Source organism: Mirounga leonina, unplaced genomic scaffold, assembly GCF_011800145.1.
Source record: "Mirounga leonina isolate KUSES-001 unplaced genomic scaffold, KU_Mleo_1.0 Mir_197, whole genome shotgun sequence".
Taxonomy (NCBI): domain Eukaryota; kingdom Metazoa; phylum Chordata; class Mammalia; order Carnivora; family Phocidae; genus Mirounga; species Mirounga leonina.
In genome coordinates this window covers 14,737,698-14,750,190 of record NW_023270494.1, presented here as the reverse complement: position 1 = coordinate 14,750,190, position 12,493 = coordinate 14,737,698, and the positions used below count along the sequence as shown (strand labels likewise).

At 58.5% G+C, this 12,493-nt stretch overlaps 2 protein-coding genes across 5 annotated transcripts in view; one reads left to right on the top strand and one right to left on the bottom strand.

Moving 5' to 3' along the window:
• MAP3K3 (mitogen-activated protein kinase kinase kinase 3) overlaps nt 1-8,074 on the top strand; it is a 64,568-nt gene extending 56,494 nt beyond the window's left edge. For all 3 annotated transcript variants that reach the window (XM_035026309.1, XM_035026310.1, XM_035026311.1), the window contains 8 exons: nt 416-483; nt 695-787; nt 1,392-1,583; nt 2,139-2,287; nt 2,936-3,067; nt 3,496-3,625; nt 3,968-4,145; nt 5,257-8,074. In XM_035026309.1, coding sequence (XP_034882200.1) covers nt 416-483; nt 695-787; nt 1,392-1,583; nt 2,139-2,287; nt 2,936-3,067; nt 3,496-3,625; nt 3,968-4,145; nt 5,257-5,485 — 1,171 coding nt within the window. In that variant the 3' untranslated portion in view covers nt 5,486-8,074. The remainder of the gene's footprint in view (nt 1-415; nt 484-694; nt 788-1,391; nt 1,584-2,138; nt 2,288-2,935; nt 3,068-3,495; nt 3,626-3,967; nt 4,146-5,256) is intronic.
• A 1,525-nt stretch (nt 8,075-9,599) lies between these two features.
• Nucleotides 9,600-12,003, bottom strand: LIMD2 (LIM domain containing 2). Of its 2 annotated transcripts, none has more exons than XM_035026313.1 (5): nt 11,903-12,003; nt 11,037-11,178; nt 10,797-10,841; nt 10,577-10,716; nt 9,600-10,501 (listed from the first exon to the last, which is right to left on the bottom strand). In XM_035026313.1, exons 2-5 carry the CDS (start codon nt 11,076-11,078, stop codon nt 10,342-10,344), a joined length of 387 nt encoding a protein of 128 aa, XP_034882204.1. In that variant the 5' UTR covers nt 11,079-11,178; nt 11,903-12,003; the 3' UTR covers nt 9,600-10,341. The 2 variants fall into 2 exon arrangements, with proteins under 2 accessions (XP_034882204.1, XP_034882203.1); XM_035026312.1 differs by having other exon boundaries at nt 11,037-11,131.
• Nucleotides 12,004-12,493: the final 490 nt, after the last annotated feature.

The following is a 12,493-nucleotide window of genomic DNA, read 5'->3' as shown; positions in this document are numbered from 1 at the left end:
ATGTTTTGCAACTCCTCCCCTGTTACCAGGGTGGGAGGAAAGGGCAAGAAGGGAAAGTGATGTGCCAAACTCCAAGGTGGAGCTTGCGAGGGCTGGAGGGTTCATTCTTCCAGGTCCTGTCAGATTTGGGCCTCAGACTACTAAAGAGAAAGTAGGAGGCCGAACTCAGAAGAGGGCTGTTTCTCTCAAACCCTGCTTCCCTCCCAAACTGTGAGGAAAGATTACACACCAAGCAGGCATTGTGGTAAGCTAGGCAGTCTGGGTATTTTGGTTTCTGGTTTTTCTATCCTATATAATGATGCGGGAGGGAGTTAGAAAAGAGAATCCATCTGGATATCCTTGCCTTCTGCCGTGGTGTGCAGCTTTTCGAAGTAGGCTGATGTCTACATTGTGATTTCGTTTTGTTTTTTTCCAGCCCATCCTTCCGGAAATCGAGAATGTCCCGAGCCCAGAGCTTCCCAGACAACAGACAGGAGTTCTCGGGTAAGTTCCCCAGAGCCTGGAAGAGCACTGCAGGGTGCCCGTATGGGACTGCAGGCATTCTGCTCTTGCTAGCCGAGGTGGGAAGCCAGGACTGTATTTTAATTCTCCTCAGCCTGCTGCTCTGAGGTCTCGGGTGACATAGGGGCTTAAATAGCTCACTCACATTGACCTACCCCGAAACCAGTGATTCCTCTATCTCTATCTTACCCAGATCGGGAAACTCAGCTGTATGACAAAGGGGTCAAAGGTGGAACCTACCCCCGGCGCTACCACGTGTCTGTGCACCACAAGGACTACAATGAGGGTGAGTGCACCTCTACCCTGCCCCCTGCTGGCTGCCTCAGAATGGACATGGGTAGAGCTTTGCCACCCAAAAGCCACTGCCAGGGGGTGGACCCAGGCCCGCCAGACCGCATGTTTTCTTTATTCCTGAGGAGCTGTGCCCAGACTGGAGGCACTAGAGACCGAGGGGAGATGGGCAGAAGGACGGTGTCTGGAAACCAAGATGCTGCCACTGGGAAGGGAACACTGTCCTTGGTCTGAGTCCCTAGCGTGCCCCATGGTGCCAGCTCTTCAGCGCCCTCTTCTGCCCCATGGCAGCAGACAGAAGGGAGCTTCCACAAAGGTTTAGGATTAGGATGCCAGGGAAGACAGACTTCAGCAGTGGATTGGCCTTGTGAGTGATGTGGTGCACGAGGGTTAGCCCTATGCCTTCCCTGTGGCCAGGGCTTCCTGAACAATCTGTGGCTGCTTTGTAATTCCTGCTTTTGTCCTGATTCTAGGGTGCTTGGGACATTAGCCATTCTGGCATGGATTAGGTAAAAGGGCAGATGGGATGATGGGTTTGCACATTTAACCTCGTGGTCAGGGGGCTGACTTGCTCTGTTCTGTCTCCTGCATCCCTTCAGGCAGAAGAACGTTTCCACGAATACGGCGTCATCAAGGCAACCTCTTTACCCTGGTGCCGTCTAGCCGCTCCCTGAGCACAAATGGCGAGAACATGGGTCTGGCAGTACAATACCTGGACCCGAGAGGGCGCCTGCGGAGTGCGGACAGCGAGAATGCCCTCTCTGTGCAGGAGAGGAATGTGCCGACCAAGTGTGAGGAGTGGGCCCTGGCCAGGAGACTGCCCGGGGGTGCTCAGACAGTCAGCAGGGCAGGAGGCCAGAGGTCCCCTGGGGCTGTTCAGCTCAGCGGTAGGCTGCTCTGGCCCATCCTCACTACACTGGAAGAAGCTGTGGGTCAGCAGCAGATCCCCTGGATCTTAGGCCTCGCTCCACTGTTGTGTAGCAAGCCACTTCCCCTCTCTGGCCTTTAGTCTCTCTGTGTTTAAACAGAAGAGCAGTCTCCTCAGTCCTTGCCATATTCAGATGTTTGGGGACTTAGGAAGTAAAGGTATTTGATCAATTCAGAGGAGTGTTTAACCATGACGGTAGCCAGTCATCTGCCTCTCAGGACTTGGACCTAACGGTCCCACTGATCAGGGCACTGAGCCTGCTCCAGAAGGGGGTGGAGATGCTGGGCTGAGAGATAGGACTATGCTGGGTGAGGGGTTCTTGAGCCAGAGGTCCCATCACAGAGCCTCTGGAGACCAAGGCAAGATCTCCGTAAATAATGTGCCCAAGCTAATGCTCTTTCCTTCTGTTCTCCTGTAGCTCCTAGTGCCCCCATCAATTGGCGCCGTGGGAAGCTTCTGGGCCAGGGTGCCTTCGGCAGGGTCTATCTGTGCTATGACGTGGACACAGGACGTGAACTTGCTTCCAAGCAAGTCCAATTTGACCCAGACAGCCCTGAGACAAGCAAGGTACTGCCTTCCCCGTGGTCTGGCCTCCAGTGTCCCCCTTAGCAGAAATTCCTGTCTTACTGCATAGATAAACTGCTCAAGAAGCTACAGATTGCTCCCCCCATCATTCTTCCTCCTATGCTCCCTTGCTTTCCACCCTGGCCATGGCCATGGGGTAAAGGGACTGTGGTCCAAAGAGCATCAGACCCCCTGGGGGAGGGATTGGGTATGAGGAACTGAGTTGATGCCAAAGTACCAAACCACCCGAACTGAGAGGCCAGCGCCACAAAGAACAGTACCTGCCCACTCTCACCAAACAGTTGCCTCTCAGCCCTTGGTCCAGGAAGGAGCTTATCTTTGGAATTCAACTTTGGGTGTGGCCTACACTCCAATCTGAGCTGACAAATGCAGCAGTTACCTTAACTAAGCATCTACACCCCTTCTCCCACCCCACTGTCTGCCTTCTTCCAGCATGGGAGTGCCACTGTCCCATGGGTCACCCAGCATTGTGTCCAAGGGCCAGACAGTTAAGAGAGCCCCCCTTTGCTCCAGTTCCCTAGGCAGACAGACCTCCCCCCTGAGGTCACTTATTAGGGCAAACTGAGCTGATCCCAGGTGGGCAGAAGCGGGGCCCTGCAAGCCAAGGTGACCACTGGGCCCCTCCCCTAGGAGGTGAGTGCCCTGGAGTGTGAGATCCAGTTGCTGAAGAATTTGCAGCATGAGCGCATAGTGCAGTACTACGGCTGTCTGCGGGACCGTGCAGAGAAGACTCTGACCATCTTCATGGAGTACATGCCGGGGGTATGTGCTCCCCAGAGGGCCAGACCTGGGCTGTGGGCTCTGGAGGAGGTGTCCCTTGGACATGCTTCTGATCACTTGAGATGCCAGAGGTGATGCTTAAAGTCAGGAGGGCCCTGCATCTGGCCGTGGTGATGGTGTGGGACGTGAAGCGTCCCAGGCCACCCTGACCCGAGGCTTACAGGGTGGTTGCACTGTCCAGTAAGGACCGCCTATACCTGGAGCAGAGGGGCCTCCCTTCTGGATTTAGATCATACGTTGCTTAAGGAAACTGTTCTCCAAGCTGCCCGGTAGCCCCCAGCAAAGCCAGGGGCACCGCTCACTGGGGTTGGCTGAATCACTCCATTGTTGCCATGCTGGGGGCTGGAAATAACCTTGCCCCCCTCCCTCCCCTTCCCTGAGCTGACTCCCTCTGACTCCTGTGGCTGTAGGGTTCAGTGAAAGACCAGTTGAAGGCTTATGGAGCTCTGACAGAGAGTGTGACCCGCAAATACACCCGGCAGATCCTGGAGGGCATGTCCTACCTGCACAGCAACATGATCGTTCACCGAGACATCAAGGGTGAGCAGGCACAGGCTGTGGGGTCCCCAAGACCTGGTCACTTAACCATTCTGAATTTTCTGGAAAGTGAGACCCTAATTGCTTCCTTGGGGGATTGGTGTAGATTGGTTGAGCAATTTGGGAAACTACCTGTACGGTGCTGTGCAGCCAGATGTTGGCCATGGTGATGCTCATTTCATGCTGTAGGGCGGGGCCAGTAGCACTCTGTGCACGTCATGTCTCATTCGTGGTAGTCTCCGTCCTCCCCAGCAGCCCCGTGACCTGGGAGGGAGGGGAAGAGGGTGGATGGTAGAAAATGCCCCAAGGGCCCAGGGTGGCAGCCTCTGCCCTTTCATGCCTTAGGAGCCAACATCCTCCGAGACTCTGCCGGGAATGTGAAGCTGGGGGACTTTGGGGCCAGCAAGCGCCTGCAGACCATCTGCATGTCCGGCACAGGCATGCGCTCGGTCACTGGCACGCCCTACTGGATGAGTCCTGAGGTGATCAGCGGCGAGGGCTACGGGAGGAAGGCAGATGTGTGGTGAGTGCTGGGGACATGCTGGGATGGCATCTCCATGTCTGGGCTGTCGTGACTCTAACTTAGAAATGAGCTGTGGGGGCTTTGCGGTGTGGTCGGAGGAAGAGGAGACTCAGCTCTTGGCAGCCAGGCCAGGAGCCAGGCTGGGACGTCGGTACCCGCCCCAGCACATACGCAGGTGCATTGCGTTTTAACCCCAACAGCACCTATCTGCTGTTGATGAGAACTCGGGGCATGGAAAACATCCCTAGTGTTTGCTAACTTCTTGACAGAAGTAGCACCAGTCTGAAGGCCTGGGTCAGTCTCTAAATCGTAGCAGGCTTCTTCCTCTCCTAGCATTCAGATGGCTTGTGTTTGCTCTACCTTCCTTCTTGTGCATCCTCTGATGCACCCCTCTGAAAGGGCCTGGAAGTTGTGAGAGCATCTCTTCCCCTCAGAACGGTATTGTGGTGGGCGAGTAATGGTTCCCCAAAGATGCCCACATACTAACCCCATGCCCTGTTAATGTTTCCTTACGTGGCAGCAGGGCCTTTGCAGATATGCTTAATTTAAGGATTTTGAGATGGGGAGCTTATCCTGGATCATCCAGGTGGGCTCAGTATAATTGCAAGGGTCCTTACAAAAGGCAGATACAGCAGGTGAGAGTGGGTAGCAAGAGATGGGACAGTAGAAGCAAGAGACTGGAGTGGTGTAAGGAGGGGCCGTGAACCAAGGAGTGCTGGCAGCCTCTAGAAGCAGAGCCTCCAGAAGGAACCATCCCTGCTGACCCATTGACTTTAGCCCATTGAGACTAGTTCTAGACTTCTGACCTCCAGAATAAATTTTTGTTAGTCTTATGCTCATGGTAATTTGTTACAGTGGAAATAGGAAACTAACACAGTTATCTCCGAGTTCTTTCTGTCCATGCTAAGGGATCTCTTCCCCAATCTTAAGACTCACCCTAGTGGGTGTAGGTTGATGAAGCCCTCGCAGATGAGGCCTTGGGGACCCTCTACAGAGGTGTCAACCCTCAGCTTGCCCCGTCCTGCCTCAGGGTATTCTGAGAAAGGCACCTCCTTCCATGATGGTGGGCAGGTCAGGGAGCCTGGGGTGACATGGGATTCTGTCTCTCCAGGAGCCTGGGCTGTACCGTGGTAGAGATGCTGACAGAGAAACCACCTTGGGCAGAGTATGAAGCCATGGCTGCCATTTTCAAGATTGCCACCCAGCCCACCAATCCTCAGCTGCCCTCCCACATCTCTGAGCACGGCCGGGACTTCCTGAGGCGCATTTTTGTGGAGGCCCGCCAGAGACCTTCGGCCGAGGAGCTGCTCACACACCACTTTGCACAGCTCGCGTACTGAGCTCCCTAGGCTCGCTGCCGCCAGCCTCCCCTGCTGCACGGGCAAGGGGCTGCCGTGCGGCTCCGCAAAGTTGCTGCTTCTCCTGGGCAACGCTGTGGACCACGGAGCTGCAGTCCAGCCAGCGTTCGTCTGTGCCCCGTCCACCACTGGGGCTCAGAGCCAGGGCGGGGTGGCTGCAGCCTCAAGGACTGGGAGCCCCCAGCCTGCCAGACCCGAGAGCTCCAGCATCCTAAGCTCCTCATGGAGGGGAAGGGGCTAGGAACAGTATGCAAAGCGCTGAGGGCCTTACCCTCAGGGCTGTGTCCTGACACTGCAGTCAGCACCAAAGCCCCACGGGTGTGGGGGCACAGGACTGACACGAGGGTCTGCTTAGTGTTACTTTCATTCAGAGTGTTATTTTGTTTCTCCTCCCATGTCTGGAGACCACCAGGGCATCTCTGGGCTGGATGAGCCCCCCAAGCCTGAGGTAAAGCCCAGCATCCCACAGCCAATGGAAGGCAGAGGCTGGGGCTGCGCTCTCCCCGGAGCCCCCAGGTCAGCTTTGCCAGTCCCTGTCCTTTACCAAAGATGAATGAAGCAAATGTTATGCTGCCTTATTCAGGGAAGGAGGAGCCCATCCTGCCTGCCCCCGTGACCCTGCACCCCCCACCCCCCAGCAGGGGCCTGAGATGTGGAACTTCCACCACTTGGGGCAGGGGAGACCCAGTTTTGTCAATGCAATTGTCTCTGTTTTACAAGTTGGAGTCACTCTTATGCTGTACCCAGTGTCTAAACTGGAGACTGTGTGCCCTTGGGCTCTGAGTATCCCTGTTGTGGGCTTGGGCCTTGGGCTGGATTGGAAAGAGCTGAAGGTAATGGCCTTTGTGTTCCTGACCTGGCACCTTTTCCCCCACTGGAGCAGAAAGGAAGATGGACATCGTGGTGAGGGCATCTGACCCAGCTGGCTGCCCAGATGCCTGGGCAGGCTCTTCTGGATAGCCAGGGAAGTTGGATCAGGCTGTCTGTGAGTCGTGACCCTGCTAGGCCAGAACCCTCTCCATCTGGTAGAAGGGAGAGCCCATGTGATGTCACCAACTGTGTCCCAAACTACCATCTCTGTTCCTTCTTGGCCAGCCTTGCCCATCCCCATGAAGTCTCAGCCTCTTTCCCTTCTTCGAGGAGGAATGGTAGCAGGGGTCGCGGAGCCAGTGTCTCCAAGCAGCTTAGAGTTGGCCTTATTTACCTCAGCTTGGGCGCTGGTCCTTTCTTCCGGCCCCTCCCCTCCAAAGTGTGCCTATTGCTAGAGCTCCTCCCGCCCAACACCCAGTTTCCTTGGGAGTTGTCATTAAAGGAACAACAACAACAACAACAACAACAACAAAGCCAGTGCCCAGGGATGGGCCTCTCCGGGGAGCTGGGGATCAGCGCCAGGCAGCTGCTCATTGCCAGCCATGCCCACTTCCCCACGGGCACCAGAACAAGCCAAAGCCTTCGTTGTATGTTGACGATGCACTTTTATGAATGTAGTTTCTATCGCTGTTTTTAGCCTTTTCACATCATGTAATGTGAGGCCTTGTACTTGTTAATTTATATCTCAGATCATATTTGATGGTTTTTATATATATCAATTCTAGATTGTTACAGGTGATGGACGCCTCAAGAGAGAGAAGAGAAAATGAAAGCAGCTGGTTTTGCAGGAATGTGTGTTGCACGGTGCCAGTTGGGCCTGGGCCCCTCTGTTTCCATCCTTTCCCCCCAGGGGCCTCTGTCAGGCACCCCCCGCTCAGCCCTCTGAAGGCAGTGAGCACGAGCTCCTGTCTCCACCTTGTCCCTAGCCCAGGGTGGGGACTGGCCCCTCAACTTGACCAAAGCCGCCACGTGGCAGCTCGGCCTCTCCACACCCCCATCCTGATGGTGGTAGTACTCTTTGTGGGCCCACAGCCCCGTCCCCAGTCCCTGGTCCCCAGGAGGAAACAGAGCAGGGTGCCAGTGCCAAGACGACTCTGTGTGTCCCGGCTTCAGGCTCTCGCAGAGCCCCACCTCCTGGGGTCTTACCTCACAGGGAATGGGTTCTAAAAGTGAATTTGCAAACAGGCCAACAAACGCTGCACTCCAAAAAAATAAAAGACCCTGTTTTTTTGTTTTGTTTGTTTTTTTGTTTTTTGTTTTTTTGTGTGCCAAAAACTGTGGACATGCTGGCTCAGCATCCTCAGGACCAAGCTGTTGCTTAATTTTAATTTATTGTCTTTATATTAAATAACCCAGATGACAAGTTGTGGGCCTAGGACAGCCTGGGCCCGAAGATTCTGAAAGCAGTCCCCTGGAAGCCCCAGGCTTGCTGTGGGAAGGGCCATGCTGCCATTTGCTCACCATTCCGTGGGCTATGTCGGCCTCGGCCAAACCTACATGGAGAGGCCAGGACTGGGGACAGTCCACACTCCATCGCCCTCCTGCCCCTCCTTTCCACCTCAGCTCTGTGTCTGTGTCTGAATTGTGGATCGTGCAGAAGAACCTGCAGCCATAGTTATTTGACTATATCTCGACCGAGGGCTTGCAGTGCAAAGCCAGGCCAGTGTCGCGCATTACTTACAATAAAAGGGATCATTTATACCCAAGGGGTCCTGTGGCAATGCTTTTGGTTGGGGAGTGGAGAGAGCAGGTGTTCGCTCGGGAGGAGCCAGGTATGGTGCCTGGTAACCAGCTTGGGTCCCTCAGCAGAGAACTTGAAATGACTCCAAGAGGGGTCCTAGGATGGGCTGACTTGGTTGTTGCCACTGCAGGCTCAGAGCTGGCTCCCCTCCCTCCCCACTTCCGGGAGCTCTGCTGAGGGTGCTTCTATCAGGGCTGATTATCAAGGTGGTACTGTCAGCCCCCGTGACCCAAGTGTCACCAGTGGCTGGGGTCCCAGAACTTCATGGCATCTAGTAGTCTTCCAGGTGCAGGCAAGTATCCCCTTGAGCCATATTCTGCTGTTATCTCCCTGCTGGTCTGTCTGCTGGTGGTGCTTAGCTCAGAGTCCTTGTCCCCATCTGAGGCCTCCAGTGCAGAATTTGGGCCTTCTTTGAATGAGGCTCTCGGCTCTCCTCGTGCTGAGATGACCCAGTGCCATCTCTGCTGAGTGTTAGCTCTGCTGCTTCAGGGGGCAGTGTCTACCTCAACACAGCACAGTGGCCCATCTGCCACCAGAGTTTGAGCACCTGCTCCCTACCCTGTCCTGTGGGCATGGCGTCACTTAGGAACTTAAGGTATTGTATGGGGTGCAGTGGTAGCAAACCCCCAGGAGTTGGCCCTCTTGCTCCACCAGGTCATATAGTCCACGGGCAGTTTGGGGGAGATCAGGACAGTTGGGTCTGGGACAGACATCCCAGACTTCCTGCCAGTAATCTGCTGGGCATGGGGAGGTATCTCAGGTCACCCAAGTTGGCCATGTTTGCCCTGCTATAAACTTGTCCCTCAGAGGAGCAGATAAGCTGTTTCTCCTTGGAATACCTGGGATGGTGACCATGGCTGCCCCACTCCCCAGAGCTTGAAAAAGCAAGGGGAAGATGACAGATGGGGAAGGACATGGCGAACTAGAGAACCTTCAACAGCACTTGCTGAATCTGCTGGTTTCCACCACCCTTTGCTGATTTCCAGGGCAAAGGGGGTCCAGACAAGGACTCGGCAGAAGGGTTCTGCTTTGCAGTATACCGAAGTGCAGTGAGGCCAGGCTCCATCACCTACTGATGGCCTGATCCTCTCTCTCTTTTTTTTTTTTCTAAAGTAGGTTCCACACTCAATGTGGGGTTTGAACCCACAACCCTGAGATCAAGAGTTGCATCCTCTACTGACTGAGCCAGCCATCCTGACCCTTTCTTAACCGACACAAGGCTGAGAAGCAAAGTGGAATTTCAGTTCTAAAACCACTCTGGGTATGACAGCATGGAGGCCTGGCTGTTGAAAAGGGAGCATCCCCTCTTTTTCGCAGGCTGGTGTCATTTCCCTGGCACCTATCACCAGCCCCATCCCCCATCCCAATCAAGGCCAGGAATGCTCTGGGTTGACCATGTCCCCTGTCACCTCTGCATGAGAAGTCTGCATCCTTCCTGCCACAAAGAACACCCCGCCCAGCCCCATCAGGCCACATAATACAGAGTCAGAATCTGTTAAAACATGTTTAAAACAGGGTTGATCACAACAGTCAGAACCGGCAGCAACAGGGGAGAAGAGGAGAGGAGCGTGGCCCACACCAGCCCCCAGCCAGTCTCTGTGGCTCTCAGCCTGGCGGGTGCTTGAGCTTCCGCTTCTTGACTCCGGTGGTGCAAGATGGGTCCCAAGCCCCACTGGGCTTGCCCTGCCTCGCCTTTCAGGGGAGGACAGGGCTAATCCACTCCCCCCGCCCAGGGCCTTGGTGGGCATTCTGTGAGGCCCAGCGAGGGCACGCTGGCTCTCCTTCCTCCGGTCTCCATGGCTCAGGACCAGGCTAAGGGCAGAGGTAGATGGAGAGAAAAGGGGTCCCCAGAGGGCCCCAGGTGGCAGTGAGGGAGCTTGGGACCCTGAGGGGGCATGGTGACTCCTTGCTGGAGAAAAGGCACCTAGATAGGGAAGCTGGGCTTGGGGGCCTCCCAGGGGGCCGGGGGGTGAGGTGGGGTAGGCTGAAAGAAGTAGGAAGCAGGGTGGTGAGCAAACCCCAATCCTGGTTCCCAAACCACCCCCCCCCCCCCAGGGAGAATGAAGGAATCCTGGAGCAGAGCCCTGCCCCCCTAATCCTCTGCCTGAGCAAGATGGCCTTATCCCTGTCCCACCCTGCCCCCCAACCAGGTCCAATCTCTTTCCCACCCTTCCCACTGCCCCTCTCCAGGCCGCCTTCTACAGAGACAGTGGACGGCAGGGGGGCCTCAGGCAGTCTTCGTGCCGGAGTCCACCTCCTTGTGGGCCCAGAGCTCCTTATGCTGCTTCCGGCCGAAGCCCTCATCGTAGTTGCCTTTGCTCTTAAACAGCTGCTGAAAGTGGGGTTTGCAGTAAAATTCCCCGTGCAGTGCCGCGTAGCTGCCCAGGCTGCAGAAGCAGAACAACTGTGGTCAGGTCAGGTCAGGGCTAGCAGGCGAGGGCAGGGGCAGGGCAAAGGCGCACCTCAGCTTGGTGTGACAGTGCTTGCAACAGAAGCAAGAGTTGTGGAAAATGAGCTTGTCGGCCACCAGCCGCTCCATGGGGTACACGGTCTTCTGGCAGGCGGCACAGCTCTCCTTCACCTGGGCCCGAAGGCTGAAGGACTGTGCCGGGAGAGAGTCAGCCAGGGGCTTGGCCCATGCCCGTCCCTTCTCCCCCCAACACTCCACTCTCGGGGCCCTACCTTGGAGCGCTGGACAGTGCTGCTGCCACCGCTGCCCTTGGCTTCCTAAGGGAGAGGGCCAGTCAGGGCCGGGTCAGAGGGATGCCCCCAGACCATTGCTGCGGTCACCAGCCCAGATCCCAGGGGCGGGGGGGGGGGGGGGGGGGGGGGGAAGGGTGGCAAATCTGCCGCCCCTCACCCCTTCACCCCCAGGCCCGATGCCTGCGGGAGAGGAGCCCTCCCGCCCCGCTGATCACCTACATGAGAGGGGGTGGCCTGGGCGGCTTCTGCAGCCTGGAACATGGCTCGGTGGGGGTGATGGAGGCCCCAGGTGGACACGCGGCACCCGCTGGGTTCTGCAAGGGGAAGTCGGTCGGTCGGGCCCCACAAGCGCTTCCCCAGCCTGCAGGGTGGGGTGGGAGTGTTTACAGGCAGGGGGCTAGGGGGCTGCGGTTGGGACTTTCCCTAAGTCATTTCCTGTTGCTCCCGGTCTTGCCACTTCCGCCCCTCCCCCTTCGCCCGCCCGCCCCCCTCGCTGCTCCCCAAGGGACAGGGGTCCCTGAGTGGAACCATGTGTCGGGGAAAGGACAGAGTTAGCCGGGAGCGGCCGGGGGAGGGGGCGCCGCGCAGCCGCCGTGAGCGCCCCGCGGCCCGGGACCCCGCCTGGATGAGGGGAGGTCAGGGGCGGGCCGGGCGGGGCCTCGGTGAGAATCCGCTGGCCCCGCCTGACCCCGGCCCGACGCTGCCGAGGCCGCGGGAGCCCACCCCCCACCCCGCCCCCAGCTCGGCCGGCCCAGTCCCTGGACAGCGCTCCCGGGCTGCGCCGCCCGCCCCGCTCGGCCGAGCCACCGCCCGCACGCCCCGCTTCTCCGCCCCGGGGCCCGCGAGGACGGGACCCCAGACCCGCGACCCCCGCCGACACAGCCAGGGGGATTCGGCTCCGTCCCCGCTGGGAGGCCCGCCCGGGAGGGCGGCCGCTGGCCTCGGGGCCCCTGGCGAGAGCGACGGGCGGAGGCGCTGAGCGTCGGGACCCCGCGGGCGGCGGCCCTCGCGCCCGCACCCCCACCTGGCGCCCGGGTGTGTGAGACGGATGCAGGCCCCCTCCCCGGCCCGCCCGCGGGTCTCACCGGGGCCCCGGCCTGGGCCGCGGGGCGGGGGGTCGTTCTCCGGGGGGACGCCTCGGGTGCGAGGAGGGCGCGGGCGCGAGCTGCCGCCGCTGCCAGTGGTCCCCGAGCGGCCGCCGCCGCCACCGCCTTATCGCGGCGCCGCCCCCGCCGGCCCCCGCCCCGCGCCCGCCCATTGGCTCCGCCGCGCCCGGAGCCGCCTCCGGGGCCCCGGCGCCGCCGCCGACCCCCTCTGCGCTTTGTCTTTCCCTCGCTCTCCGTCACTTGCCTTTGTCTGCCCCCCGCCCCGACCCCGCGCTCCGGGCACTCGCACCATCCCCGCGGGCCCCGCGCTCGCCGGCCTCGGGAAGCCGGCAGCCCTGTCGGCCCGCTCGGGACCGAGGCAGGGACCGGAGCGGGAGGGTACCGCACGCCTCAGGGCGAGGACGAGTTCAGGTTGAGACCCCTAGGGTCCCGGGACAGATGGCGCTCCCGGCGACGCCCCTGCGGCGGGAAAGGATCAGCGGGGTGCTCCTGGGCCTTTCGCTGCCTCAGTTTCCCTCGGTTGGCCCTCGTGCCCGCCCGGCGCTCCGTGGGCCCTGCGGTTTGACAGAC